The sequence below is a fragment of the Temnothorax americanus genome, unplaced genomic scaffold (genome assembly GCF_048541705.1).
Source record: "Temnothorax americanus isolate GAGA-0224 unplaced genomic scaffold, ASM4854170v1 Scaffold1, whole genome shotgun sequence".
Classification (NCBI taxonomy): domain Eukaryota; kingdom Metazoa; phylum Arthropoda; class Insecta; order Hymenoptera; family Formicidae; genus Temnothorax; species Temnothorax americanus.
The window spans coordinates 6503904-6531610 of NW_027509230.1; the positions used below are offsets into that span (position 1 = coordinate 6503904).

The following is a 27707-nucleotide window of genomic DNA, read 5'->3' on the forward strand; positions in this document are numbered from 1 at the left end:
AACATGAATAATTCCTCTGGCTTGCGACAAGACAGAACTCAAATGCAGCAGAATTCCTGTTATTAAACGCGATATAATTGCCAGTACGTCTGTATCTCGACTACGAACGAAAGTCGACGATTCATTCTTATTGTATAGGATCCAGTGATCATTATAATTAATCCACTCCCTTCGTAGGAAGTACGCTTAAAAGAATAACTCAGAATGGTAATCCCAATTACGTTGTATTAGGTTGTAGCATTTAAATAAGCGTGGCGGACTTTACGGGATGTAACCATATTTTGAGTAAACAAAGTTACTAGGTCACAAAAATGTTTGCGCAAATAAAACGGGTAAACGATTAGTTATACGATGGTAGCGGAGAAATAACATTTTGCTAAAAGAATATTATTTGCTTCGCAAATATGTGGAAATTTTTCGCGATTTATTTCAACGAGATCTTTTCTACGATATAATTTTTACCCGTGATAGCGTTTACAGAGTGACACAGAGCTTTTTTTAATACGTATACAGAAAACGAGATTAACCATTTTCGGTTTATCGCGGTGAACGCGCGTGTAGGGGAAATGGAAGGGTTTGTCGCCAACCACGAATGATTCGTTCAACTTTAAATTCCGATGAGGAGCTCCGAAATCTCACTCGCGTGGATCTTCGCAGTAGGAGTTAGTTGCTCGTTGTTGTGCGGATGCATTCCCAAAGCCGATCGGCGGTGGGCCCATTTGTCAAGATGTTGCAAGAAATGGGTGGAATTTCGGTCCGTTCGTCACTGGTCGGCCGTACGATTAATTGAACGCGCTCGCGGTGCGCCAGCCTTTGCTTCGCAAGCTTGAAGCTTCCCCGATCGATCTCGACATGCTAGTAGGCCAAAGAAGATTAAATGGCGTAGAAGCTGGCGTACGTATAGTATCAACTGAAAACGGCTGATATTTAATGTTGCAAAATGTAACGGTGGCAAACGATAAATTACAGTGCATTATGCCCGAACTATATTAATTGCACCCTCAGATTATCCTGCCACTGGTCGTGTAATAAAAAGCACCGTAAGTGGGATATAAACGCGTATTTATTTTTATTTCTCGTTAAATATGATTAAGAATGTAATTTTTAAATTCATTGCTGATGAGAAAAATTAAATATAATTTGCAGTAACATTTATAAATAATATTTAATTTCGATATCCCTGAACAATGTTAATTGCATGTTAAATTACCATACATTAATTATATATATAATGAAGAGCGTTGCATAACAAAGATCAAATTTTTTTCATGTATTCTCACATGTCTTTACATTTTTTTAAATTCATTAACGATAAAAAGCGAGAATTAAATACAATATAATATTCTATTCTCTATTGTCGCTCTTCTAAAGATTAATTATTTCACAAAATGCTATCACGTTGTTTTAAAACTTTATATCATGACTGTTGTGAATAAAGTTATTTTGAAAATTCCTATACGATCTCAATATGCAATTTAATTTTTTTATTTAAATAGAACTGATTGTGCTTTTATATATTGCAGATAGGGTAAAAATGATAATTTAAAACGTTTATATTTGTAACAACGATATTTTCTTTCCGTCTAATTTTTTAACATGTAATATTTAATATATAATATATGATACTAAACATTTGTGATTTTTTCAAGTTTATAAAAATTTGTACGAATAAAATAGAAGCTAATTTCCAAAGACATGTCATGGAAAATTTGTTCTATTATATATGATTAATAACGTGTTGGCAACTTTTTAGTAATGTGCAAAGTATGTCTCGCAAGTTGCGATATAGTGAATTGTTTTTCCTGAATTACTTATGTGTGCTTGTATTTCGATTGGAACTATATCGCGCTTTTCGTCAATAAATTGCATGTATATGTTTGTATTTACAGAACCGGATGACAAACCAGAAACGATAAAGAGCACAACAGCTCTAGATGAAGGTCGCGTCTTTACTGACACTTTCATTCATTTCCTCCGGTTTACGAGTAATAAAACCGCGGAACCCATAACGCCGCGATGCTACAAAAACCTTCTCACTTGTCTAAATTTAAACTCCAAGGAACAGTCGTCTCCTTCTCTTTTTTTTCTCAAGCATGCTCTTCACTATTTCCATTTATTAAATGACGCCGATCGTAATTAGGTGTAAAAAGAGAGCGACATTAACATTCCTAAAATTTAATTTTTTACGAATAATTTACAAATGTCTCGATTGTTCGAAAAATGCACTTCATACGATCGTACGAACCTTATTATCTCGTTTCATGGTAGTCACTCGATAATTTCCCTTAGGTACGTCGGAAGCTCATCGTTGGGTATTATCGTGTTTAAAGGATCATATCACCCAAAGGGGTTGTTACCACCTTCGTACCATCAAACTTCTCTCTCGGGCATTGCGAGAAGGACGTTAACGACCGTCTCTAATATCGTCTTAAACCGTCTTTTTAATTAACGATCGTTTTCACCTCTAATACTGTTGCATTATATTTTGCTTACATGTACGTGCGTGTTAAGCATCCTGCTCCTATTTCTTAGGTTAAATCAGGGGAAATTAATCATTTTAAAAGAGAAAGAAAAAGATGGGAAAAATGAAAGAGCGAGAATATGAATTTTTATAAATAATTATTATGAGTTTGACTCATGTTATTTGATATCCCTAAGAGAGTTGTCTTAATGCAGATTTTAACCCAATTTACTTCAATTTCTCTGGAAAAACTTGTAATAAAAAAATTATTTATAATGTGAAATGATATATAAAATCCGATAAATTATGTATATTCTTATGTTATAGTAACATCTGATCTATGTAATTTGGTGACGTGTACCTTTAGAACAGACGACTATTTTGCAAAAACCATTCAATTATTATCAATTCTCATCGATAACTCTTAACCGATACTACCATGCGTAATAAGTACCGAGTCGAAGGAGAGGGAGACGAGACCGTCGGGAGGATCGAATGTACAGCGGATGGCATTGATTCGGCCGGCAATTAAGCTCGGATTACACTGGATAGGCCGTACTGTATGCCCGGAGCTAAATGGATACACATAGCTGAGATTACTGCGGCCACTATGGCCTAATGTAATGCCGTTCTACGGACCGTTACAACGACGCAGCCAGGAAGATGCTTACAAGTGAGATCAAGGGAGGAAGCGACGACAATGGCGAGGGGGGATTCGGATAGACGCAAAGGGTGAAACGCGCCGTTGGACAATCGCGGAATTATCCGTCCTATCGGTCCTCGCAATTCTATATTCCCCCATTCCCTATACTTCTCCCCTGTACCGAATTGGGATATAATATTTTCGAAAATGAGAAATTCCGATAAGAACGGGAATTATACGAGCATTTAATTTCAGGCACCGATCCGTGCCTCACCCTCGCTTCTGCACGTACGTCTCTTTCCCTCCACCCTCGTCCTGATCGCCGGCCATTTTAATCGTTTTCGAGGGAGAGGAAAAACACCGGCTGCGGGGGAGAAACACCCTGATTTATAGATGCGCCACGATCCACCCGCGGCTCGATTATAACGAAGGTAATTAATAATTTGCGGTGCTTAAGCGGCGTTTGGGAATACACTTCATTCGATATTCCTATAGTAATTCGTTATTATTTACGCTCACCTCATCGAACGAGGGAGCAATTAATTATTGTAACGCCGCGGTCGATAATGATTATTATTGTCGGTGATCAAGCACGAGCGGATGCATCGCGTTGCGCGCGCGTTAATAAATAAAGCGAATTAACTTTTATTACGCAATAGTCCAATTCGCGAACGCTTCAGTTTAAAGGTATCGTAAAACGTTCCACCTGTACGTGCATGTTAATTGAAAATTCTGTTAAAAGGCCTACCTATTTAACATCTCTCCATTAAACATGCAGAGATATATCTCATATGATAGAAAAAAATATTAAATAAATTTTTAATATATAATATTAATTTAAAGGAAAAAGACATTTAAAGATATTTACCAGTTTTTACATAAATATAGCTTTTTTTTAATTTTTCAAACTTTTCAAAAAACTGATTATACAATTGAAAGTAAAATAAATAAACAAAGTTTAATACGAGTCTTAAATGTAATCTTGTATAAAACAGAGTTACAATTTAGAAAGCCCGGATAATCGAAACAAGCAACATTAATTAATCGAATCTATTAATGCATTTCGAGATTAAAAATTATCTCTTCGTGATATATAATGCAGGAAAATGACAATAGACGTTTCGCAATAATACAGAGTATGACAATAGAGAGTCAGACAAGGGCGAAACGGAGAAACGGAAAGAAACGGACGGGAAGCAATAGCTCGCGGCAGCCGTCAATTCTGGAAGGAGTCAGCAACGCCGGGCATAAACCGCTATCACGGACTATAACCATCCCGCGCCATAAACCTCAGCTTCAGCCCCGTAACGAAAATAATGCGTGCCGCTAGAGTATCCGCCTCTATTACGTTTGAAATCCCCCATGGACTTTCGGCTTCACCCCACTCATCCTGTCGTGCCCACGCGCGTTACATTTTTCCTTCCTCGTGCCGATCCTTTCGCACGCGTCTCACGTTAGTCGGCATATACATATAGGGATTATCCAATTAGTTACAGAGATTCTGTAAACGATGTAGAATAAATTTCTCTTTAAATTTATCCAAAATTTGATCCTAGCTCTTGTTTCCGCAATCCAAAAATTTTACGGTATATTTATATACACATTTCTGCATGAATTTTAATTATTAATTACAGTTAATACTATAAATAATTACTATAATCGTCTCGACAATAGTACCGTAGTAAAAATATCTCTCTCTCCGCGATTATCATTGAAGTGTGAAATAGCACAAGAAGAATGAATTTCTTATGAAAATTAGTAACGATATTCCAGTCCTTAATCATGGTCGGTTATTTCATTTAGCTGTTCACTGTATAACATAAAGATTCTTTCGTAATAAAATTGGTAGGGACGTTACAGAGTAATTAATTCCTACCCAGTACTTTGGTTAACCATCTTTTTAAGACCACGGGGATCTTTTTGCTTTAAGATTGGTAAGGTCGTTACAGAGTAATTAATTTCTGCGCGTACTTTGTTTAGCTATTCATTTTGGATCGTAATAATCCTAGCTGCAAAATATTATACATTATAACGAAATATTAATCACGTTGCGACGCGACATCGTAAAATATTAGATTTAAAGGCAAGTAGAGAGAAGCATATTTATATACATATACATATACATATCTTTTTCGCGGAATTGCGAGGAAGACTTAAGAGAGACACATAAATAAGAAGAATAAAGCAACCACCGCGTACCGATAATTGAACTAGGTACTCTTCTTCTTGTTCTTCTTCACTCTGCTATATATATATATATATACCCCTCCGCCCCTTCTTTTACCTTAAATTTTTTTCTCCGTCTTTTCTAATCGAGTTATATGGGGTTTCGACTCGCTATTCGCTTGGTGAAAACTGGAAAGTTTTTCAAGACGCTGCTAAGCCGTAATGCCCTGACGATAAAGTCTTGTTCGAAAGAAACGAAGAAGAAACAAGATTCGACACAATGAAAGACAAAGAAATAGGAAGAAGGAAATAGTGCAACTTCGCGATGCCGCGAGAATTCGCGCATATTGTAGGAACTTCCGCAAATCGAACGAAAATTTGATCAGTAAATTCAAGGAGTAAAAGAATCGTTCTTCGCGAGCAAAGAGAAAAAAAATTTTTGTAAGTCACAAGTTTTTCAGTTATTCAATTCGTGTTTTTATGTATATATGTATCTATATATATGTAGGTAGATATATAAAATAGATATAGATAACGTCATTTACTCACCAACAATAAGTAAAATTACCTAAACATTAATAAGAAACAGGATCGATATCTTACAATTAATTAGAGAAGATATCGCTTTCGGTCGGACTGGATCTTAATAGCTTAATAATAATATTTCTATGTGAATTTTGTACACTATTTCAAACTCAGTAAACTGCGCACCGATTATTTGTCAGTTTTTAAACGCTTTAAACAGCTTTTTGTTGGAACAATAAATCCCCCTTAAATCGATAATTGATTTAACTTATTATTAGACTACCAAGATCTAGCCTGAGCAAAAATGGCATCTTCTCTAACTAATTGTAAAATTATCTAAATTAATATTAATATTAACTTTTTCGGAGGAGAAAAACGCCAAATTATTAAAAGCTTTTAAGAACTAAATTGAACTGCGTGTTACCTCAAAATTAAAAATAAATGTTTGCAAATTTACTCTCATTTGCGATCTAAATTTTAATTGGCACAAAGTGCCAAAATCCATATTCCTGAAATAATCTCAATTTTGAGAAGCGTTATTGTATTCTGATAAATGTATTTTCGTAGTCCGTATGGAATGAAAGCCCTAATTTTTTACCAGTGATATCTCACAATTATGCCATCTGACAGATACTGAAATGTCTTTAAAGAAGCATGCATTTAGCGCAGCTTACGGTTTTTTATTGCCGTATAGAACAAACGTCCGAATCTCGAATTTAGCGTGTGTAAATCAGTAAATCTGGCCCTGTATCATATTGTAAAAATTTCGAGAAGATAGCAAGACGACAGAATATACAGCTCTATACACCTTCGAAATCGCGTTGCGCTACTGTCTCTCCCTTCCGGATCCCTTTCTACCTCTTTCATCCTCTCCCACTCACGTCGACTTACGACGACGTTACCGACGTCAGGAAATGGCTCGAACTTTCTAATGTAAAATGCAAGGCGCAATATTACCGGGTAAGACCACAGCTATTCACATCTCTTCCTCTCTTTCCCTTTCTTTCTTTCTTACTTTCTTTCTCGCGTTTTGATTCAACCCGACACGATAAAACTTGGGCTGTAAATCAAAGCCCCCGCAGGTCCGGATATTCTCAGATATTTTATTATTTCATAATAAAACTTTGCGTAGTTTCGATACGGAGGAAAACGAGAAGGGTAGACTATAACAACGTGGTGGAGGCTTTACGATCTTACAAATCTGACGGAGAGATACTCCGTCGATTTTTGTCCCTATTCAGTTCCTTTATAGGCACCATCTTTCGCATCGGAAAAGTAGAAAAGTTCGAAAACGGTTTTCATATAGCGGACTAGATCGAGTTCATACGTCGAGGTACTATCACGACTTCAAAACATCTGGCTTTAAAATAATTCTTTTGCTTATAGAAATAGGATTACTGATATGAGGTAAAGTTTTAAAAAAAACATGCAATGTTTGATAATTAACATTGAAAATTGACTAAAAAATAAATGACAAATTAATTAAAAAATAAATTATTTTTATGCTATTACGGTAGAATAGTCAAGAATATTCGGTTTTTATATCAAGGAAATACGAAATTAAATTTATGTGTGCCAACTATAAAAAAAATTTTATAATTAGTTTCCTGATTTATTAAAGTCATACGATTTTATTCTCTCAGAAGTGAAAATTATAAAAAAAAATATGGAAAGAAATAATAAAAATAAGTTAATTTCCATATATTTTCTGATTGAACTAGAGCTAGGTATACTTTATTTTCTCTCTTCATTTTTAGATATATAATATATTAGATTTAATAAATCTTTGCAAATGAGAAGTAATTAATCAATTTTCAAATTTTATTCATACAAAGTATTAAATAATTCGCGTGTAATAATCAAAATTTGCTACTAATAAGCAACTTATTACTATCAATTGATTGTTATAGAGTACGTATGATACTCACATATTATGTATAAAATTATATATATATATATATATATATATATATATATATATATATATTATATTGTGCACATACACAATACGTCTATATATATTCGTCGGCGACGCGCCTACAAATTCGCATGCGGGCGGTGGTAATTGCAGCGTAAACATTTTCCTAGGCGCTGATTGCGAGACTCATTATTTCGGCGAGGCTACGAATTGAGAATTGCGCTCGACATTCGACAACTCGAAGATGCCGCCGACGACCCATTCCACCGGCGTTGATTAAGGCGAGGGGATGCCCTCATTATTGTTCATAATCAAGACGCTACAATAAGGAGAGGCTACCGAACGGGAGGATGTTTCCGTTCTGCCACGACAGCATCCGCATCCCTATTTCTCATCTGTCAGACTCGATCCTTTTATGGCAACTATACTCGTTTCCACGGCAGATCTTGCCGACTAAGAGATGAATATGAAAATAAGCGGGACGTTCTATGATTAAGGATTCGGCGGTTCCATTCGTAAAACTAGCTCCTTCATCTCCGTTCGACTGTATTGAACTCGAAAACGCTACGTATTTGAGGAAGCATGGTCGGAATTCCGCACCAAAAAATTTCGCGTTTATTTCATATTCAAAATATCTGTATTCAGTTCGCATACATGCTGATTCATTTATCCGTACTACAGTTGTAATGAAATTTACATTCTGTTTCCAGCGCTTAGCTAGATAGCACCGTATCAAATTTTTAGAAAGAATGACAGAATAACATTATCGAAAATTATAGCAAATATCTGTTATCTTTTCTTTAACCGTATCGGAATATGTCGAAATAACTCCAACACATTGCGGAATTTACATTTGATTTGCATCTTTAACGATGTCATTCGATTCTCTGGCAATAAAAATGAAAAATTTAAATTAACGCTAAAGCGTGTGTAACAAAAATTTTCTCGTTAAATACTTCCAAACTTATCAAAATCTATATTCTTATCAATTTTTTTCCCTCTTTTTCTAAAGAAAGGCATGTTAAGTCGATACTCGCATATCTCGAAGTTTATTATTGTTGCCGCTTTTCCGCGATGCCGCTTGGTTCTCTCGCTGTGCTTACTTCATGAGCAGCTGTCATCTCGTATATTTTGATTTGACAGTTGTGTATTGTGTAATGTTAAAGCTAAATAGCGCGCGCGAAGCGCGCGTTTGTGATGTCTATGTCTAGTATATGTAAAATGAGGATCAATTTAGATGTTATTTTTTCGTCAATGATTTTAAGAGTATTTAACAAATGAGTGTTGTTTGGGATTTTTTTCATTTTTTAAGGATTAATCTGTAATATAAATATTTATAGTGTAAAACATAAATTAATAAATTTTTGTCATATTTGAAATTTTTCCACAATTACGTTCATGACGGCTGTATTTCAAAATTGTATTACGAAAGTTTTCATGGTGAGCGGCAAACGTATCTTTAGCATCCTCGAAAGATTACCAAAAGCAGTAAGGGAGATGTGCCATTACGCAACAAGCTGTATGAGGGTGCGTTTCGCGTCGCTGGCATTTCTTAGCGAGGGAAGGTGATAATAAATTGCTACAATTTTTGCGGGAAGGAACCCGCGGTGTGGCTTACATACGAAATGGCGCTCCACTTTCCTTTCTAGGCACCTGACAAATACGATATGTAGGTGGAGCTTTTCGGATGCGACCCGGGAGAAAGTACGAAAGAGATGCGAAAAGCAGAACGGTGAAAGGGCGAAAAGACTCCCTCCTTCCGTCCTTCGCTATACCTCCTGCCGAATGAAGGCCGAGAACAGCAAGCTCTGTCGGATGATGGGTGCCCCTAATAGAAAGGGATTCCGTTCAATTATGTTCTTATGGAGCCATTCTGACCGCAATTCGCCTCGATTTTCAATGGCCAATAAGATTCGTTCGAGAAAGGGCGAAAGATAGAAGCGGAACAAAGATAAAAGTAGAAATGAGTTGGATGAAATGATCGAAATTTGTATGGGCCATTTAACCGATCCGAGGTGCTAAATTTCAAACGTAGAAATTGTATAGAGTAGATTAGTGTCAGTCCCGCAGATACAAATCAAGCGGTTACAACGATATCATCAACCAAGAGATGATATACTATCGAAATTATTATTCGTACGAACCGCTTGCTTTGAAAGCTCAATTTAGCAGATCGATTTTTGCAGTTCTCCCATTAATCTCTGTTGTTGTAAAATGACGACCACTCAATTATTTTGACAATAGTCTCAATTTTGAATTTGACATTAGGCTTAGGATTATTCAGTGTATTCGCGCGAAACTCTAACATAAAATTTTTGTTAACGATAGTTCATAAACTCGAAAATGATGCATAGAAAGAATTTTGAATTCTATTACGGAAATCCGCGAATTCTTTCAATCGTTTGATTTGATTATCGATGATATATCGGAGTTTCATGGACGAAAGAACGTATCCATAACTGTCCATAAGACACAATCCAGCTTGAAGAAAGCTCAGAGTTTTGTCTAATTTTCCTGCATCTCGCTTTACCCTCTTAGTTTCTGTGCCTGTCTGCGTTTCTGTCTCTCTCTCTCTCTCTCTCTCTCTCTCTCTCTCTCTCTCTCTCTCTCTCTCGCACACTCTCATCCTCTTTGCCTCTGCTTCTTGACGACTTAAGCACCTCAATTTGGTGCGTTCGCTTAATCCCCTTCCCGGAGGACTCGAAGAGGGGTAACAAAGTAAGGGAAGATGGCGGGAAGATAGAACGAGCCCGAAGTCTGACGCCAGCACAGCTGCGTGCTAAGCAAAATGCGAGATGTGGTAAAGTGCAGTTTGCAGTTCCGTTCGTCCCCGATGAAGCCTGTCAGCCGACAGCGGCAAAAAGCGGTTGACTCGCATCTAAGAAACTTACATCTAATTAACAGTGATTAATTAACGCGCCACGCGTTTCCGCCATCGCTCTGTTTAACAAGATACCACTGTAACATCCTTTTCCTGCATGTCAGATATTATTGTACTTCACGTTCCTCCTGTAATCACTGCATTGTGATGTCGTATAAACTTTTTTTTATCCTAACATGATTAAAGTGAAAAAAACTAAAAGCGAAAGTTATATGAAAGTATTCACTGAAATCTTTATGAGAACAAGGCTAGAAAGAATATTTTTTACTCGAAATATTCGAATAGCATTCAAAAACAATTTAAATTAGTTATTTTTTTTTTTTAGATACGATATTTCTAAATATTTTTTTATTTTAGCCCGTGAAATGTCATGAATTATATAATATTAACAGATTCACCATTTTGTCGGTCATCGGTGACCGTCATGGGGCGATAGTCAAATACATCACGTATTATATTTTTGTGCAATTCAATAATGTAATTATAAATTAAATATTTCATATTGTTCTTTTTAATATTAAATAATTTAATTGGCATTAACGGAAAGTCACATGAAATACGTCTGGCGGTAAATGTGTTAATATTTATTTATGTCTGACGATGCATAATCCTGAATATTGAATTACAGTCAGTTGCAATAAGGTAGAAATAATTTTTCATATTATACGACAAAATACATGTACATAGTCGAAAATACTACATCAGCATGTAGTAAATGCAGACGAGGCACCTCTCCTATGTCTTTTTACTCCGACAATCTACGGTTATATAGGCACTCATTCGCGACATCTCTGAAAATTTATGGCGGCATAACTCCACGAGGGACGACCGCACAAACGCGAGACAAAAACGGATTTCGAGTGTTTTGTTTGGCGTGCAGGTTTGTAATCTACGCCCAGTTGTCTGTCATCATTCACACTCGCGTACATTTATGTATTGACTCTGGCAGATTCTTAACAGCATCATTGTCGCGTTTTACGGCAATATAAATTATAAATACACTTCATAATTGCATATTTGTGTACAAAGAATTAACTTCGTCATTAAACTAGAAATTCGAAAGTTTCGCAATATCTTCAGGAACATATGTATAATTTGATGAGTTTTATGGAGTTGACGCATATTGTGCAAAAATTTAAATCAAATCGCTTAGTCTCTCTCTTTTTTGCTTATATTTTTTATCTAATAGTGAAGGGATTTAAAAATTTTAGCGAATTGCTTGCGCTTTAGACATGTAAATTAATATTGAAATTTTAGTTTTCAATTAATTTTAAATGATCTACTCAAAGAAAAGAAAAAAAGATACTTTATTAACGAATATAGTGTTGATAGTCAAAACGTTTTCATATATTTGTAAAAATCAGATGAATTTTAAATTTGCTATAAAAATTTTAGCTTAGAGGAAGTATTGTACATGAGCGCATTTTGTATGTAGATTTTCTGGATGCTATGTATATAGGACATCTCAAAATATATACTCTAATATATGCTCGTATTCCCCTAACGTAGGATGTCACATGAAACGTGTGATAATACTTGTCTGTGAATAATTCAGGAATTAGTAACGACGAATACCCAGGTGGCTCAAACGCGGGCAGGACTGTAGCGCTGATCGATGCCAAGTAACGGATCGGTGTAGCTATATACGAGTTTTAGGGCAGCTATTAGAAAGTGATGGCTTGCCAAGAGAGTTCGGACGCCTCAGAACCACAGCTTCGTGGTTGGCACGGTAAATCAACAAGTTGATATCCGTTACTCAGCCCAACTGAGACCGCATCAGAGAGTGAGAAAGGTAAAAGGATAGGGAAGAGAAACATGGAGATAGACAGAGAGAGAGAGAGAGAGAGGGAGAGTGGGAAGGAGAAAGGAAGAAGTAGAGAGTCCGAAATATAGATAATGATTACCAAATGACAAAATCTTCAAAGTGCATAATCTAGTACATAAACCCACTCAATATTCCCAACACGGTAACTCTCAAGACGTGCTCGGTAGCGTAAGACGCGATTTCCCACAGTCGAGGGTGTATATATCTCCGTAATACATATAAATATATAACTTAGAGTCGCACAACGTCGAAAAAGCGTTATCCGTTGGGAGCAAACTTACTCTAGCAAATTTCAGGACCAGCTTGGAATTGTTAATAAACTTGAAGACATTGATACCTCGTGGGGTTTCCATATGACGCGCCAGATATTTTAAATTATATAAACTATATCCGCGCGATGAGAGAGAGAGAGAGAGAGAGAGAGAGAGAGAGAGAGAGAGAGAGAGAGAAAGCATTTTTAATACGTTCTATTTTCTGTCTAGAAATTATTAACAACGTAACACTGCATGCAGATATTAATAAATATAATTAATAATTTAATAATAATAATGCAATGTACCCAGAGTGAGTTATTTTATTAATCTTAAATTTTTTATCATATATTAGTTACGTGTGATGAAAGATTTTTATTTATTGATATATTCGCACAGAAAACATTTCAAGACGTTAAAAGTTCTTAGCTTCATGTCTATAAAATAACTGAGATAACGATTGTCCAGATTTCCTCAAAATTTGTTTGCATTCATTATTTCCGATCTCACGCTTTGAAAAAAATAAAAGATGATTTTGCCCTTAGCAATTTACATTTCAGCAAGTCAGCCACAGCAGTTACAATATGCGACTTTTAGAATAACGATCAACCGTTAGGAGTTATGTCAACCTTATGTCCCTCATCCACTAGTTATTACGAATTAACACACCGCGAGAAACGGAAGGATGGCAGATATTTAGAGCTTGTCATAGAAACTTTAGGAACGATTACCGATATCGTGGTCAATGCGAGAAAGTCTATAGACCGCGTATAGTTCGTATGCAATAACATATTAATCGGTTATGGGCGGGTACATCCGTGGAGGCCGTAACGAAAGCTCAGTAACTCGAGTGTACGACCAGTAGTAACGTGCTACGGACCTTTATTGGCCACTAACTTCCTGTCCGGAACAGGTCTGGGCCGACTAGCAATAATCGTTACTACTGACCTCCCCTCTCCTTTAGGGAACGACTTAAAAGTCTGTCGTACTCGGCAGTGGTCAAAGGCATCGGTCGCCGTCCGTTACTCCCGTTATCGTTTTATCAACTCTGTATTAAACCAAATTAACTGAATTAGGAATTAAGAGCGTTATAACGGGATTATTATACAGTTGCAAGCATAATAAACGGGTCACAATAAACGAGCTATTTACACACTGTTTGCGGTACGCACTAAATTGTATGAAAAATGTGCTTCGATTTATGCCTCGTGTGCAGCTTGATAACTATTCACTGTATATTTATTATGTAGCGTAATACTCTTTCTCTTAGAATTATCTGATAATAATCGTAACAATATTTGGAATCGTCGTTCTTTAAACGGATTATTATTATACGTAATATATATAAATATGTATGATTTGTCGCTTTAACATGGTTCTGCATCCCGAGAATAACGGAGAAAACAAGTTCGCGAACGATTATCGTACTAAGAAACCCGAAGGCTACTGATATTCCGCGTTAAAGGAAAAGCAATCGACGATAAGGCGATTCGTGGCAATCGCGACGTGCAATCGCGACTTGGGCGACGAATCGCACGAGAAATCGCGCTTCGAGAACCAGAGCGTTTATCTGGCCGTGTCGATCGCTGTTTCGGAAACTTAGATTATGGTCGTCTCGATAGAAGGCGATTAGGTTCACGGTACGTTGAGGCGCAAATTGGTTCTCGGGTGGTTTACTTGATTTATTACCATTTCAATCGACAGCCGGATCGCCACGTAATACACGCCTAATTACACAGAAAGGCGCTAGTTGATCGTCGGGCGTCTTTGTTGTTGCGAGCTTAACATCGGTATCGATATCAGGGAGATAAAGTACACGGTATACAATATTGCTGATGTTACGGAAGTGCTTGAACGATTGATTACGCGCGTAAATCCTATATCCGAGGAACTTTCATGACGGAATTATTAAATGATACGAAGGAACATCTATAATCGTCTTTATTACTTCGGAACTTAGGCTATTATCACCTCAAAGAGAGGAGTGATTAAGGTCACGGCAAGATGAGAAGCTCGAAATTAATTCCAGCACCTGTATTCCACCATCTTGATTAATTGACACCCCTAACTGGTGATTGTGTTGTGTATTGAAATGCCTAATCAATAATAATCGGGTATAATGATATACATATGTTCAATAACGATAGCCTTCGATGGAACTGGAAGTCCGCGTGACTAATTAGCGATTCAGAATAGAACATAAGTAAATGATATATGCATATTTAACAGCGGACATTAAATGTAATTACTGTCAGTATTACATGACGTTAAAAATTATAACTGTCAGTTCAACATCATACTATTTTTACTCATCTATTGACCAATAATTTGAGCGCATTCGCTACAAGATGAATTTACTCGACAACTACATCGACGGACATTACGTTAAATGAGAGAAAATTAATAACGAAGTTTTATTGCTGAATCTTAACATGAAATGACCTCTTTTACAATGTTAGAACTACGTTAAAAGATCCATTATCGGTATCGTCGATGTCGCTCGTAAAATAAGTCATCAAAGTTTGACGACATTAAAAATAGAGTGGCTGTAATATTATTAATTATAGAGGTATTATCGAGTATTTGCGAAGAATACTATTATAATCGCGGCGACAGTAATTGTATGACTCTGACGTTATACAACTTTATTATTATCAACAGTACTCGATTTATCAAATAATTTAATCTTAGCTCAACGATTTAAAAAATGAAAGGTAGCAGTAATATTATAATTATTTAGCTTATTAGTGTTAAGAATGAAATTGCTGTCCGAAAGAATTAATCGCAACACTAACACTATAGCGGTATGTTAAATCTCAACAGCGACCCATGCAAGTGAAGTAACCGTTATCGTTATCGTCGGCACTCCTCGTAAAACGAGTCATCAAAGTTCAACGACATTAAAAATAAAATAGTCACTATGTTGCTTGCTAGCTCTTTCGGTATCGATCACCGAGATTCCGCGTCGTAAATGCATCGCGGGAAACAAACAAAAGTTCGCGGAAGTTTTATGTGCAGACAGGGGCGAAGGTGGAAAGGGTATGGCCGAAGGAAGATGGAAAGAGAGCGCGAAGGTCTAACTCCTCGTATCCATTTACAAGTTTTAAATCGTTCCAGCGGCGTGCCTTTTGAAAGAAACCTTTTACCTTTATTCTCAATGCAGGATAAAATTCTGAAACGCGTTCGCCGGCTGCCGCGCGGCTTTTAAACGTTAACACGCGCTCGCTCGGCACAATGGCGGGATCGCATTATACTCGAGAAACGGAGGGAGAACAAGCGGTATAGGAAGAAACAAGGGGACGACGAGAGGTGGCGAAGGAATAAGGTAGAGTGCCACCGAGTTGAAAGAAGACTGGTGAGAACAGAGAACTGTTGTTCTCTCCTTCGTCATGCGTTCAATTTCTTCACGCAAGGAGTAGAGCTGCACCAACAAGGATACAAATCATGTTTCATATTGCTCTGTATTGGCGTCTCCGTCTTACCTTCTTTGATTGCACATATCTATTGCGTAATATTATAAACACTAGAAAAAATCTTCTATTTCATAGCAATATATATATATATATATATATATATATATATATATGTGTGTGTGTGTGTGTGTATATATATATATATATATATATATATATACACACACACATATATATATATGCCTCAATATGTTAATTTATTACTCACCAACCTCGATGCGCAACAGCGGAATTATATCTGCCACGTAGCTACGTTGATTCTGTAATAAACAAATATAAAATTTGTATTAAAACAGTATTCAAAAAATTTAATATTTTAAAACATAACTTTTATGCGCATTGAACGTTTGATTCATTATTTTGTTTAAATTCTAACTATTATTTCTAAATTATGGTGAAATAAGAAAACTCAAGAGAGAATAAACAAAAAAAATACTCTTACACAAAATAAAAATTAATATTTACCGCTAAGTTGTTCCGCTGATGCCCGATGCCTTTCCTAGGCCTCCTCCTCCTCTCAGGCTGTCCTCTCGGGTTGTCAGCTCCCTCGATGCTCGACACAACTTCACCGGCATCACACGTATACGCGGATAACTATAATCGCGCAAAATTTAATACGTCACTCCCGAAAACGTTACGTAACGACCGAGTTTGTTCGTGGAAAAATCGCCCGCGATAACCGCGTTATCTCGACGCGTTCAGAGCCGGACAACTGACTCGATTTGCCCGATTAAGGACTTAGCCCCGCGTGGCCAGTTGAATAGTGTTCGACAGAGAGAAAAGAGATCCTCGAAAAGTAGAAAGCGAGCTCTCTACAATGAGGATCATCTCCCCTCGCCACCGACACGTCATGGTAGCACCCTTCCACGCACAGTGAAGTCAAATGATCTGGGCAGTTCTTGTTATGCGATCCCGGCACCTTTCCGCTCAAGGACCACGCACGAGACAGCCGTCACGTCTGAGAACGTGGAAATTGACGCAGTTATATACTGATTATTAAAATTGCTCGAAATCCGAATAATCCGACGAATGCGACGCGACAAACCGTTTATACAAAATCGGCGGCGATTGGGTTTAGTTTTCACAGTCTTCGGTAAAAGCGGAATAGCCTGTAAAAGATAAGATTATGCGTACGTTTAGTCGGTACACTTGGTTCAGATAGATAGAAATACAAGTACGCGTGAATAAAAATATGCGAGAATAATGCTATAGTTGAAAGGATTATATATAGAAATAATTTTCTTAGTATGTGCGCCGCAAAATTATTTTTAAAAAACGAATCGCAAGAATAAATCAGGGTAGAATATCACATGTTTTTTGTTTACATAATTTTAAATAAATATCAACAAATTTTATGTTGGAAACTATTCCTAAAAAAACTGTTTTTTTTTTTTTTTCAGGAGCTCATATTAGTGCAACGGAAGTTAGTCTTCCCGAGATATTTAAGCCAATGTCTAAAAATTAAATATTCTCTCATAACACACTAAGTCTTTTTTATTATGTAATAAGTATGTGCTGCGAATATTATTAATTGTAAATCAAACGACAGTTTGATACATCACTTGATAACAATATACGTACATAATAATGAGAGACTCACGAGCTTTCACTTTATCGGCCCAACATAATACATTTGAGTGGCCATTCGCGAGATCGTAAATAATTTTTTTCGCCATAACTTTACGATTTTTATGAATCCTCAAGATATCCCGATTTGCATCCTCGTAAGAAGGATGCGCCATAACTTTGCGATGGAGAAGCTGCGATGGTAATTTCACGCCGTTGAGAGAAACTTATAGATCATTTAAGGAGCTCTCAGAGACCAAAAGGATGGACCATGAGAACGGGATGAAGGATATCTCGAGCTTTTTTTATTGAAATGAGCACATCTGGCAACCAATGGTCGATCAGCTGAGCACGCATTTTTTCCTCGTCTCATTCAACCCTGCGAGGCCGATCGACGAGAGCGGTTATACGTTCTTTTGTACGTTGGCTGCGGAGCGAAAATGGAGCTTTGCGGGGTGGCTATGGTCGCCCAGCCACGACAGATAAATTTCCTTATGAAAATTCGGAGTTTGGTCGAGAGAGGATCGTCTCACCATTCACAATTTATTAGATCTTGCGCGGATCGCTGACCGTGCTAGCACATTCATCCTGTTCCGGTCCCTCGTCATTCTCAACGCCTTAAAAAAGTAGGCCTTGAAGATGACAAAGGGTTTTACCTTCGAAACAATTAAGAAATACGATACTTTATCTTATTAAAGACATTTTGAGAGTCCATTTTTGCCGGAATATAATCGAAAATATATTATTTTCTATAAAATAAATTATAATCCTTTACTTTCTCCTAAAGGGAGATTATTTAATACTCAGCGCAACATATATTTGAAAAGACGAACACTATCAAGGAATGTCAACGGTAGTCCATGGCGTCGCACTACGCTCGCGGGGAGAGAATCGTCAAAGTAATGAGAGGAGGGGGCCAAGGTAGGGTAGTTAAATGTTACCGGTGTCAGGACATGGCCTTTGTGTTAGGGGAGTGCTTGGGCTTCGTGGAGTTAGCTAGACTGGCAGAGTACTATAAATTACATAAATGAAGTAAGCCCCTTCCGCGCTCAAACGGACGTCTTGCCAAGTTTATAACTTAATCACTTGTGCTATACCCGTAGCAAGAGGAGGAGCTTAGATGGATGAGAGGATGCGAGACGGAACGAAACGGTCGAGATGAGAGTGAGTATGCCGTCGACGGATAGCGTAGGAGATGTAAGCGAGAAAGAATCCGGCAGAGAACAAGCCGAACGATTAATGCGGTGTCAGCGTTGAATAATTGAATGTGTCACGCACATATTGTCTCAACGTTAGCAGTTTTCTTCCCGAAGCAACGGCTCTGGCCTGACCGTTTTATTTGACAATTAAGCAAACGATATCTATCGCAAGCTTGATTATTTCTTCTGACTTTCACTCGATCGATCGCACATCCTTCAATTTAATTTTTAACTGAAATAAATTTAAACATTCTGAGTTTTTCGAATATATCTTAATCATTTTGTTATAAAAAAATATATAGAATGTTTCTTCCCCTTTCCCTCCCCCGCTCTTGTGTCCTAAGCGTACTACTTTTTGTTTGTTAAACTCACTATTTCCTGAACATTTAAATCATAATAACTGAAAATTTCATTAAATGTTTAAATCTTTTCGTTGGGAAATAAATTTCGACGATATTAATAGAGATAAGTTACATGGAAATTAATAATCTCTGTAACTTTCGCAACGTATCGCATTTTACGCAAACTTCCTCACAAAACCAGACTAGAATCGCGGATTGCCAGCTTACATTCCTCCCGGATGACCACCGGATGCATTTAATTACGGGTCACCTAACGCAGTTTCGGCAACTGCTTTGGTACGGAAGTACTAAATCCTGGTTATCTTAAGCAACATCGCGCGCTGGATTCGCATAACTCGCGCTTGCCGGATATCTCGGCGCTGAATTACTAGCTAGAAGAGAAGCGCCGGCGCGTGGAAAAGGCGAGATTAAAATCGCCCGGAGAGCAATGCAAAGTTTTTAATAACCCTTGATGCTTGATTAAGTTACGGCTCTCTTCTCCGGCTCGCTGTCTCTCCTTCTCCCCGCTGTTCGTCTTCAGCTGAAATAAATTTCGCGGAGATTTCGCTTACAGACCGCGTTTTCGTGCGGTACGAGGGAAGAAGCGAGACTCGTTTACTCCGTCAGCTAAATTAATGGAAATCCGGGATGGTTTCTTATCCCCGCGAATATGCAGCAAAATCGGAGAGCTTTTGCGTCCCTACCACTTACCAGTTACTCTAATTCAAAATTATGTATACGCATTTATTAATGTAAATTAATCTGATCGCTAAGATATCGTTATACTTATAGTAAATAACTCTCCCATTTTTTATTACCTTATCATTTAATGTGATATGCATACGATATGTTACGATATGACACGGATAACGAAGTCAAGAATTATTATGATTCATTTCGTTAAAGCTGGAAAATTGGAAGACGTAAGAAATTACAAAATTAAATTTGGAAGAAAAGTAGAGACCTTTTTATATGATAATCACTTAATTGCTATTTTAATTTATCATATATTAAATACAAAAATGTAATAAAATATTTAATGAGAATGTTTTTGTATGTTTTTACTTTCAGGCTTTGGATTTGTCACGTTTCAAAGCGAGGATGTCGTCGACAAAGTCTGCGAGATCCATTTCCACGAAATTAACAACAAAATGGTGAGTAGCCAGCCTGTAAAGTCTACTTGTAGAACGAACCTTCTGCCCCCCCAAAGGGGTGCTCTCCCTTTACTTTATATAACCTCAGAGGTCGCGTCAAAAGGTATTTGCCTTTCTGCTCCCTGCCTGCAGTGTTGAGTAGAATTAATTTTCCGTATAATCGAGAAGGTCTATCTCTGTTATTTATATTTGACACGCATGTGAAATGTACATGCAGGAGAAATCATAGATGAAAAAGGGAAAAACTGGCTACAGTTCCTCCCGTAACAAAAGTCTTTATTTGCTTTCCACTACAACGAAAAGCTCTCTTACGAGTCAAGTATTTTCTTGATGCTACCTCGTATCAATAATCCCAAGGTAAGCTCGCTGCGCACGCGATAACCCAGTCAATATCGTCTTCAAAACTCTCACTTTCTACAGTTAGTTATTTCTTTACAAAATTTTTAGCAAAAAACAAAAATTTTAGTATTTTTAGCTATCTAATGATTGACGGAAAGAGTAAGCAACAAATAATAAGAATAATGTTTTTAATTTCTCATTTAATTTCTTGTCAAGGATGATTCATACGTTATCGATGCATAATCGACACTTGAACAATTCGCCTAGATAATTACGAAATGTCCGACACCTGTCCCAATCATCAGCTTCCTTTCAACTCTTGTTCGAGTCGGCCGTCTTTCTTACCCGTCCCTCTCTCTTTACCTGCTCTATCTAAAATTTTAAGGTCGAATGCAAGAAGGCACAGCCAAAGGAAGTGATGCTCCCAGCGAATCTGGCGAAGACGCGAGCGGCCAGCAGAGGCGCATACGGTGAGTTGGTGATGGTCGCGACACCCACCCCCACCACCTATCGCTACGCGCCGTATCCCTTGCCGACGGCGGCCGCTGCCGCTGCACATGCAGCCGCGGCAGCCACCGCCGGGCCTCCTCACCATCACTTGCTGGCTCCGATAGTCGCTACCGCCGCTCCGAGTGCGGCCGCTACCTACCAGTACGCGGCCGGTGCAGCCGCGCCGACAGCCGCCGCGGCCGCTTCCACCGCGGCGGCGGTTTATGACGTGAAGCGTGCGATCGCGGCAGCCGCCGCGGCCGCGGCCGCGGCGTCTTACCGGCCGCATCCGGTCGCGGCCGCGTCCCGCGCCGCCGCTCTCACCTACTCCATGAGCGATCTGCTCGGTGTTCAGGGCCTCGACATGGGCGCCGTTTACCATCCAATACCCACGATCGGCCTATGACCAACAATACTTACACCCCTTTCGCGGCCGCAATAATTGTAGCTCATCCAGGGGTGTCACTTACTTACGTCCGATTGTTGTTTCGTTTAAATCGGTCAGTCGTCCTTTTTTTTACGTTGCTTATCTCGACAACAAAATGTTTACAGGTCTTGTTGTAGTATGTTACCGTGAGTTTTACGATTCGTATGTATTGAAGGACGACATAATAAAATGCAGTTTTAAATCGCAAACACAATACTCTTTCTCGATCTTGTTCAAAGATAACATTTGATACGTGCCAAAACTTGTTATTTCGGATAGATCGATTTAGATTTGCAGAAATTATAGAAACTCAATAGTTTGGATACACTCGTATAAAAGAAATATATATTTTATCGAATCTATTTAAGACTTAATTGGCCAAAGAAGACAACGTGTTCTTTAAAATTTTTATTTATAATCGATTGTAAGATTCTGGAAGGAATCATGCCGAGGAAAAAGTTAGTCTCTCGTAATAAATGAGTTATTTTCTAATAAAATATTATATTAGATTAAACAGCACTTTACACACATTTCTCGATTAAGACTGTTCTAGCCTTCGTTTTAAAGTGAGTAGTCAACGAAAGAAATCGAAAGTATTAATTAATATATGTCGATCAGTGATCAAATGACCGGGCGTGATAAATATCAATTTCAAAAAGTGCAATATCGTAGATTTAGGAAGACCGTTTCTTATTTACCGGTTCGAAATACATATCGAGAACGCGATATTTCCGCGGAGTTGTTCGCGGTTGGCAATGTTCGGTAAAACTGTGATCGTAGAAGCAGAAGAGAACGCGTAGCGAATTGCAGATTTAATAAAGAAGTAGTAGTTACCTATGGGGCCTCATTTTCTCGTAGTGAAAAAAGTAGACATGTAGCAACGAGACAAACGTCACAAAAGACTGGTAGTTATTTCGTAGGTAATTAGTAACGCAGGTAGTAGGACAATAAACAAAGTGTTCAAATGTAGAGAGAAAACGGACCGAAACGATCCAATATTGCTCAACAATAAGTCGCCGTTGCGTCGAACGTATCTCCTCGTAGGATTTTGTCTTTCGATTTATAAATTCACAATGTTCAATAAAATATAAAGTCAAAATTTTGAAAAAAATTTTTTTCTTTTCAATAAAACGTTACTAAATTTGAAAATTAAATTTACATGGATTTTATGACAATGATAATAGTTTATTCTGTTTTCTTAAAATACATTTTCTTATGAGTTACGATTATTTTTATAATATTTTTAAATTGAAAAACTAGAAACATATTGAGAATTGAAACGTTAATTATAATTCAAGTTATAGTGCATTGTTAGTTTAATAAAATTATTAAAGTATGCTAATATACTTTGAAAATAAATATAGTTATATAAAAAACCTCTTCTTTTGGATATTAATGAAGATAGGCATCAGGGTGAACAAACAGTAACTCTACAAGTCATGTCTAACTAAATTTTAATCATCTACCGACGTCGAATAATTAAGTTTTCGGTGTCCATCACACTTGCCGTTAAAAGCACTTCAATTAAAACGCCGTAGAAATTAACACCGACATCGAGTCTTCAACGAAGGCGGTATGAGAGAACAGGAAATCGAAAGACAAGGTGAACGGCAATTTTCAGGTTACCCCGATGGGGAAACGAAACGACAAGTCCTCGATGGAGATTGTATGTTCGTCGTTCGGCGGCTGTCAATTCGTTGGTAGAACCTAGTTGAAATTTTAGCGTTGCGAACGAAGCTCTAACGTAGAAATTGTCGTCTGCGAGGTTACGCAACAAGACCGGGTGATATAATTAAGAGCCGCGAGGGAGGATATGGGAAAATGGTCGCGTTTCGTGGCGTATTTTCGAACGTCTTCAAAAACGGCAGGATACTTTTTCGGGGCGAAACAACCGTTCGTTCAAACAGCGAGCGCGCTCTTCGTTGAAACCGTTGATTACGAATATTTTAACAGAAAACTGAAATAATATAAAAGAGAAAAATATCCCTTCTCCTACCCCCTTTCCCTAGGTAGTGGTTCGCCGCGTATAACACGCGAGCAATAATTGAAGGAAATCAATTAGCGGCAAATTGTCGGCGATGCGGCGAGAGGGCGGTTAGCACGACGGGAGCCCGCAGGAAATGGTTGGCGACACGTGCACTTCTCATTTGTCGCGTTTTCCGGAATATTTTTCGCAAGTGACTTCATGAAATTTCATAATGTCGAAGCAAGAAAGAACTCAGTGTTGTAGACGATATGAAAATACTCAAAAAAAGAAAAACACGAGCTCGACACTATTTATATGTATATAAATGCATACGTGAATCTATATACATATACGTATATACGTATAATATATTTATATTCTATATACTTGTACGGAGTGTTTAAAAACTAGCGATATACTATATCTCATTAACATTAAAAATCGAAATAAAGAGAAACATTGAATAATTTTGACAGAGAAGAGATTTTAGAATATAAATTAATGGCAAGGCTTGAATTTCAAGTAGATATGAACAGAAAATTATTATTCTGGGCTTAATTATTATTTTGCATTTAAATTTATGAAACGTTGCAACAAACAGCAGTTCTCAACGTTGTTGTAAAAAAATATATATATTGATATGTATTAAATAATACATACCAGTAGTTTTCGGACACTCTGTATTGATAAGTATCTATTGATCCATTATAGATTACGCCAGACGATATATACGTTATATTGTTTTGTATCTTACCTATTTGGTAACGTCATAGCATTTGATATTAATATCGATATATTTTGTGAGAGCCGCATTACACCTTATAGTTTTTTGTAATAGATCAAACATATATACATATCGAAGCCTATATATCTATCTATCTCTACATATCTAGGTAATTAGGTAAACATTTGTGTTGTTACCAGACCTTAGACATTATTGAGACTCTAGGCGCTCTAGGTTCGATTAGTTAGAGCGAATCAGTTTTGGGCGAATTAATATACTATGTACACGTTCCTACCGTTGAAACTACTAGTGGACTATAGCTTTTGGGAAGTCACTATGATATCGTTAGCTTAGATTATACTTTAGACGCTCGTCTTCGCGGAAGAACATGCGCTCGCTTCCGCTCGTCGAAGAATTGCTCACAGGGAAGGCAAAATTTGGCCTCCGTCGTAACATTCCCACTCACATTTGCTTCCGCGCAAAATTATTCGCAAGAGAAGCGAGATAAAGCGCGGCACTCTCGACGTCTTCCGCGAAGAATACGCATTACCAGCGGCTTCAAAGAAACCTATTATATTGTACCTATTACTTAACGAGCTACGTTACATAGTTACATTTATATTACGTTACACGTAATATTATACCTCTCTATATAGGATACATACTAAATATATATCGTGCGTATACCTATCTATATAACCTAATGCCTCAGCTCGTATATCCCGTATATCCTACTCATATACTACTTGTTACATAGTACTTAACTCTTCTTAAGCCGCATAGCAACGTTTAAGCACCTTGATAATAATGCGTGAGACGTGTGTTCTAGAAAGTATGTATTTATTAGCCAGAGAGGCGCAACACTGTCAGTTTCGTAAGTAGACTAGACCTTGAAGGTGCAGTTTCATTATTGGCCTCTGTGACACTTGGCTGGGCCGGATTTTGGGTTTCACGGGAATATACAATATCCGCGGATGACGTCTTACATAATTTGTAACGGGGACGCAGAACGATTCAACGAAATGCATCCCCGATACATGGCCTCGCGAATGTTTCCTTTCCTCTGAGACGGGACACACACACATCAAAGGGAAAACGTAAAATTCTAGTGAGAGTAGTCAATGAATTCCACGTTGCCGAAGCTATCGATGTGACGTAAACGTTAATCGACTGGCAACTCGATCGTAAACTCGAGCTGAGACAGGCTTTATGCGCTTCTCAGAACTGCGAGAGACCGTTAATGTTAATACAACGTACGTAAACGTCTGCTCTACGTGAGATCGATATGTTGCATCTGAGAAAGTACAGGCTGTATACGTAGATGCCATATAGAAAGCACGCGCGTAATTCGCGCAAGAATATTTATATATATAGTATCGTCAAGATCTACTATTCACACGTGTTTCGATGAAGTAACAAAGGTATATCTATATAATGATGCAAACAATTTCATTGAGATTAATGCGAGATAGTGCTCGACATATGTGCAAATCTTATTGTAGCTCAGAAGAGTTTAGAAAGCCATTAAGAGACAGAGAAAAAAAGAGTGCAAAATGATAGTAAAATACCATTGAGCGCTTGACGTAATCAAAACCAGCCCGGTAGAGAGACTTTAGGTACGGAATTACTAATACTATTAATATGTATCAGTGTATTTTAATGGCTAGAATAAACGCTCTTATATACTTTTTTCCATCTGCGTAATATTGTGAGAGCAACGTCGATATGGATACTAGTATAGTGAGTCTAGTAGTGTAGTATTATTGTGGTCGGTGTTTTTTTCAATATTGTATCGTCAATATAAATGTGGTAGTGGTGCCGGTATTATGCCACGCACATTTGTAACATGATAGAAGAATAAAAATAGAGCACGCTTTTTACGCGTGTATTATCCAAATCATCCCGCAAATCTGTCAAAATTTGCGGAAAACATTCGAGTGGTGGCATATTACTGACCCTTAGTCAATATCTAATAAGCTATATAGAGAGCCTAGCAAATATTACTTAACGGTAAATAATTAACCAATACCTTTGGCGGCTACAATAACCATAGTTCATAGGAGGGTTTATTTTGTCGTAGAATTGGAAACACCTCGGCCGCGCGTAGTTACTTAGTACCTTGTCACACAGTTTAGAAAATGCGCTATATAGTCGATGCGATATACATATATATACATAGTGAGAATCTTAGTTGTGTGGTCTTTTGAATTAGTATCGAATTATGAAATTTCATGGATGCCTTGATCTTTCTATCATTCTGTTTCTTTCATTCTTTCTCTCTTTCTTTCCCTCTCTCTCTCTCTCTCTCTCTCTCTCTCTTTCTTTCTTTTTCTCTTTATCTCATTTTCTCACACTTTCTGATTAACCTAGAAAGCTTCTAATCCTGTTTCTTATCTTTTTTTCTCTTTTTACGTTCTCTTTTATCGTTTGGACCTAGTCATCCGTTACACTTAAATCCCGACGAATTTCTGCAACGCTTCGCTTCATACTTAACTTATCTCCGTGTACATATTTTTAAATGTTTACGCCTACCTTTGCCTGCTCGAAGAAAAATATTGGTCTTGCGACATATGAAACTTCGCGAAAATAATTGACATGTGGAAACTTTATTTCTGACACGTAAGTTTATTTCGTAAGTTTTCGAGCGATCAATATCTTTCTTCGTACGTAGTTGCAGAAATTTTGATGGAGACTTGAAGTCGTTGCACTAACGAATATGCAATATAATAAATAAAGGGGAAAAAATCGAAAAGAAAAAAAAATTGATAAAGATAAACCGAAAAAAGTATTCGCGATATGTCGGTCTATCTCGAAACTAAATTTTAATCGAGTTTGTTTTTCCTTATAGATTTTATGTGGTCTCTGGGAGCATTACCTGATGGTGAGTATGTGAAATAATATATACTGACTAGTAAAGAAGACTCAATATCCGCTGACGACTTCTATTATAGACATAACTAAATAATGATCCTATACATATATGACTCGATAGGTTTGATACATAATTGCCTATTCCACCTATTTGCTTTAACATACATTTTACCTAATTACGTATCTTTCAGTTGATGCGAATCGTATGATAATATTAGAATTTACCGGATTAGTTACTAACCTCTCGTTAGCTTTTGCATTAATGGAATTTAATCTAATTAGCAGAATAGATATGACTATAACTGACGGATATAACTCAATAAATTTAAGTACCATTTTTGCATTTTCTTCTGTTTTCAACGAATTATTATCATCAATTTATTGAAATAATTTATATGAAATATTAAGAAAATTTTTCAATAGTCTCAGTTCTTTAATAACTTTATAAGTTTTCCTATAAAAATAAAGATAACACAGGGTCTTTTAAC

At 37.3% G+C, this 27707-nt stretch overlaps 1 protein-coding gene and 1 long non-coding RNA gene across 14 annotated transcripts in view; one reads left to right on the plus strand and one right to left on the minus strand.

Annotated features, from left to right (window-relative positions):
* Rbp6 (RNA-binding protein 6) overlaps positions 1 to 27707 on the plus strand; it is a 634317-nt gene that overhangs the window by 552617 nt on the left and 53993 nt on the right. For all 11 annotated transcript variants that reach the window (XM_077406163.1, XM_077406176.1, XM_077406184.1 and 8 more), the window contains 3 exons: positions 20321 to 20403; positions 21128 to 21212; positions 27197 to 27229. In XM_077406163.1, the coding sequence (XP_077262289.1) occupies positions 20321 to 20403; positions 21128 to 21212; positions 27197 to 27229 (201 nt within the window). The remainder of the gene's footprint in view (positions 1 to 20320; positions 20404 to 21127; positions 21213 to 27196; positions 27230 to 27707) is intronic.
* LOC143897511 (uncharacterized) overlaps positions 1 to 27707 on the minus strand; it is a 218694-nt gene that overhangs the window by 136242 nt on the left and 54745 nt on the right. Inside the window, exons 4-5 of one of the 3 annotated variants that reach the window (XR_013256941.1) lie at positions 16609 to 17252; positions 16352 to 16403 (exon numbers count right to left, since the gene is read on the minus strand). The exons of 1 other annotated variant lie outside the window; for it this stretch is intronic. This is a non-coding gene — a long non-coding RNA (uncharacterized LOC143897511). The remainder of the gene's footprint in view (positions 1 to 16351; positions 16404 to 16608; positions 17253 to 27707) is intronic. One more of the 3 variants, XR_013256942.1, reaches the window with a different exon arrangement.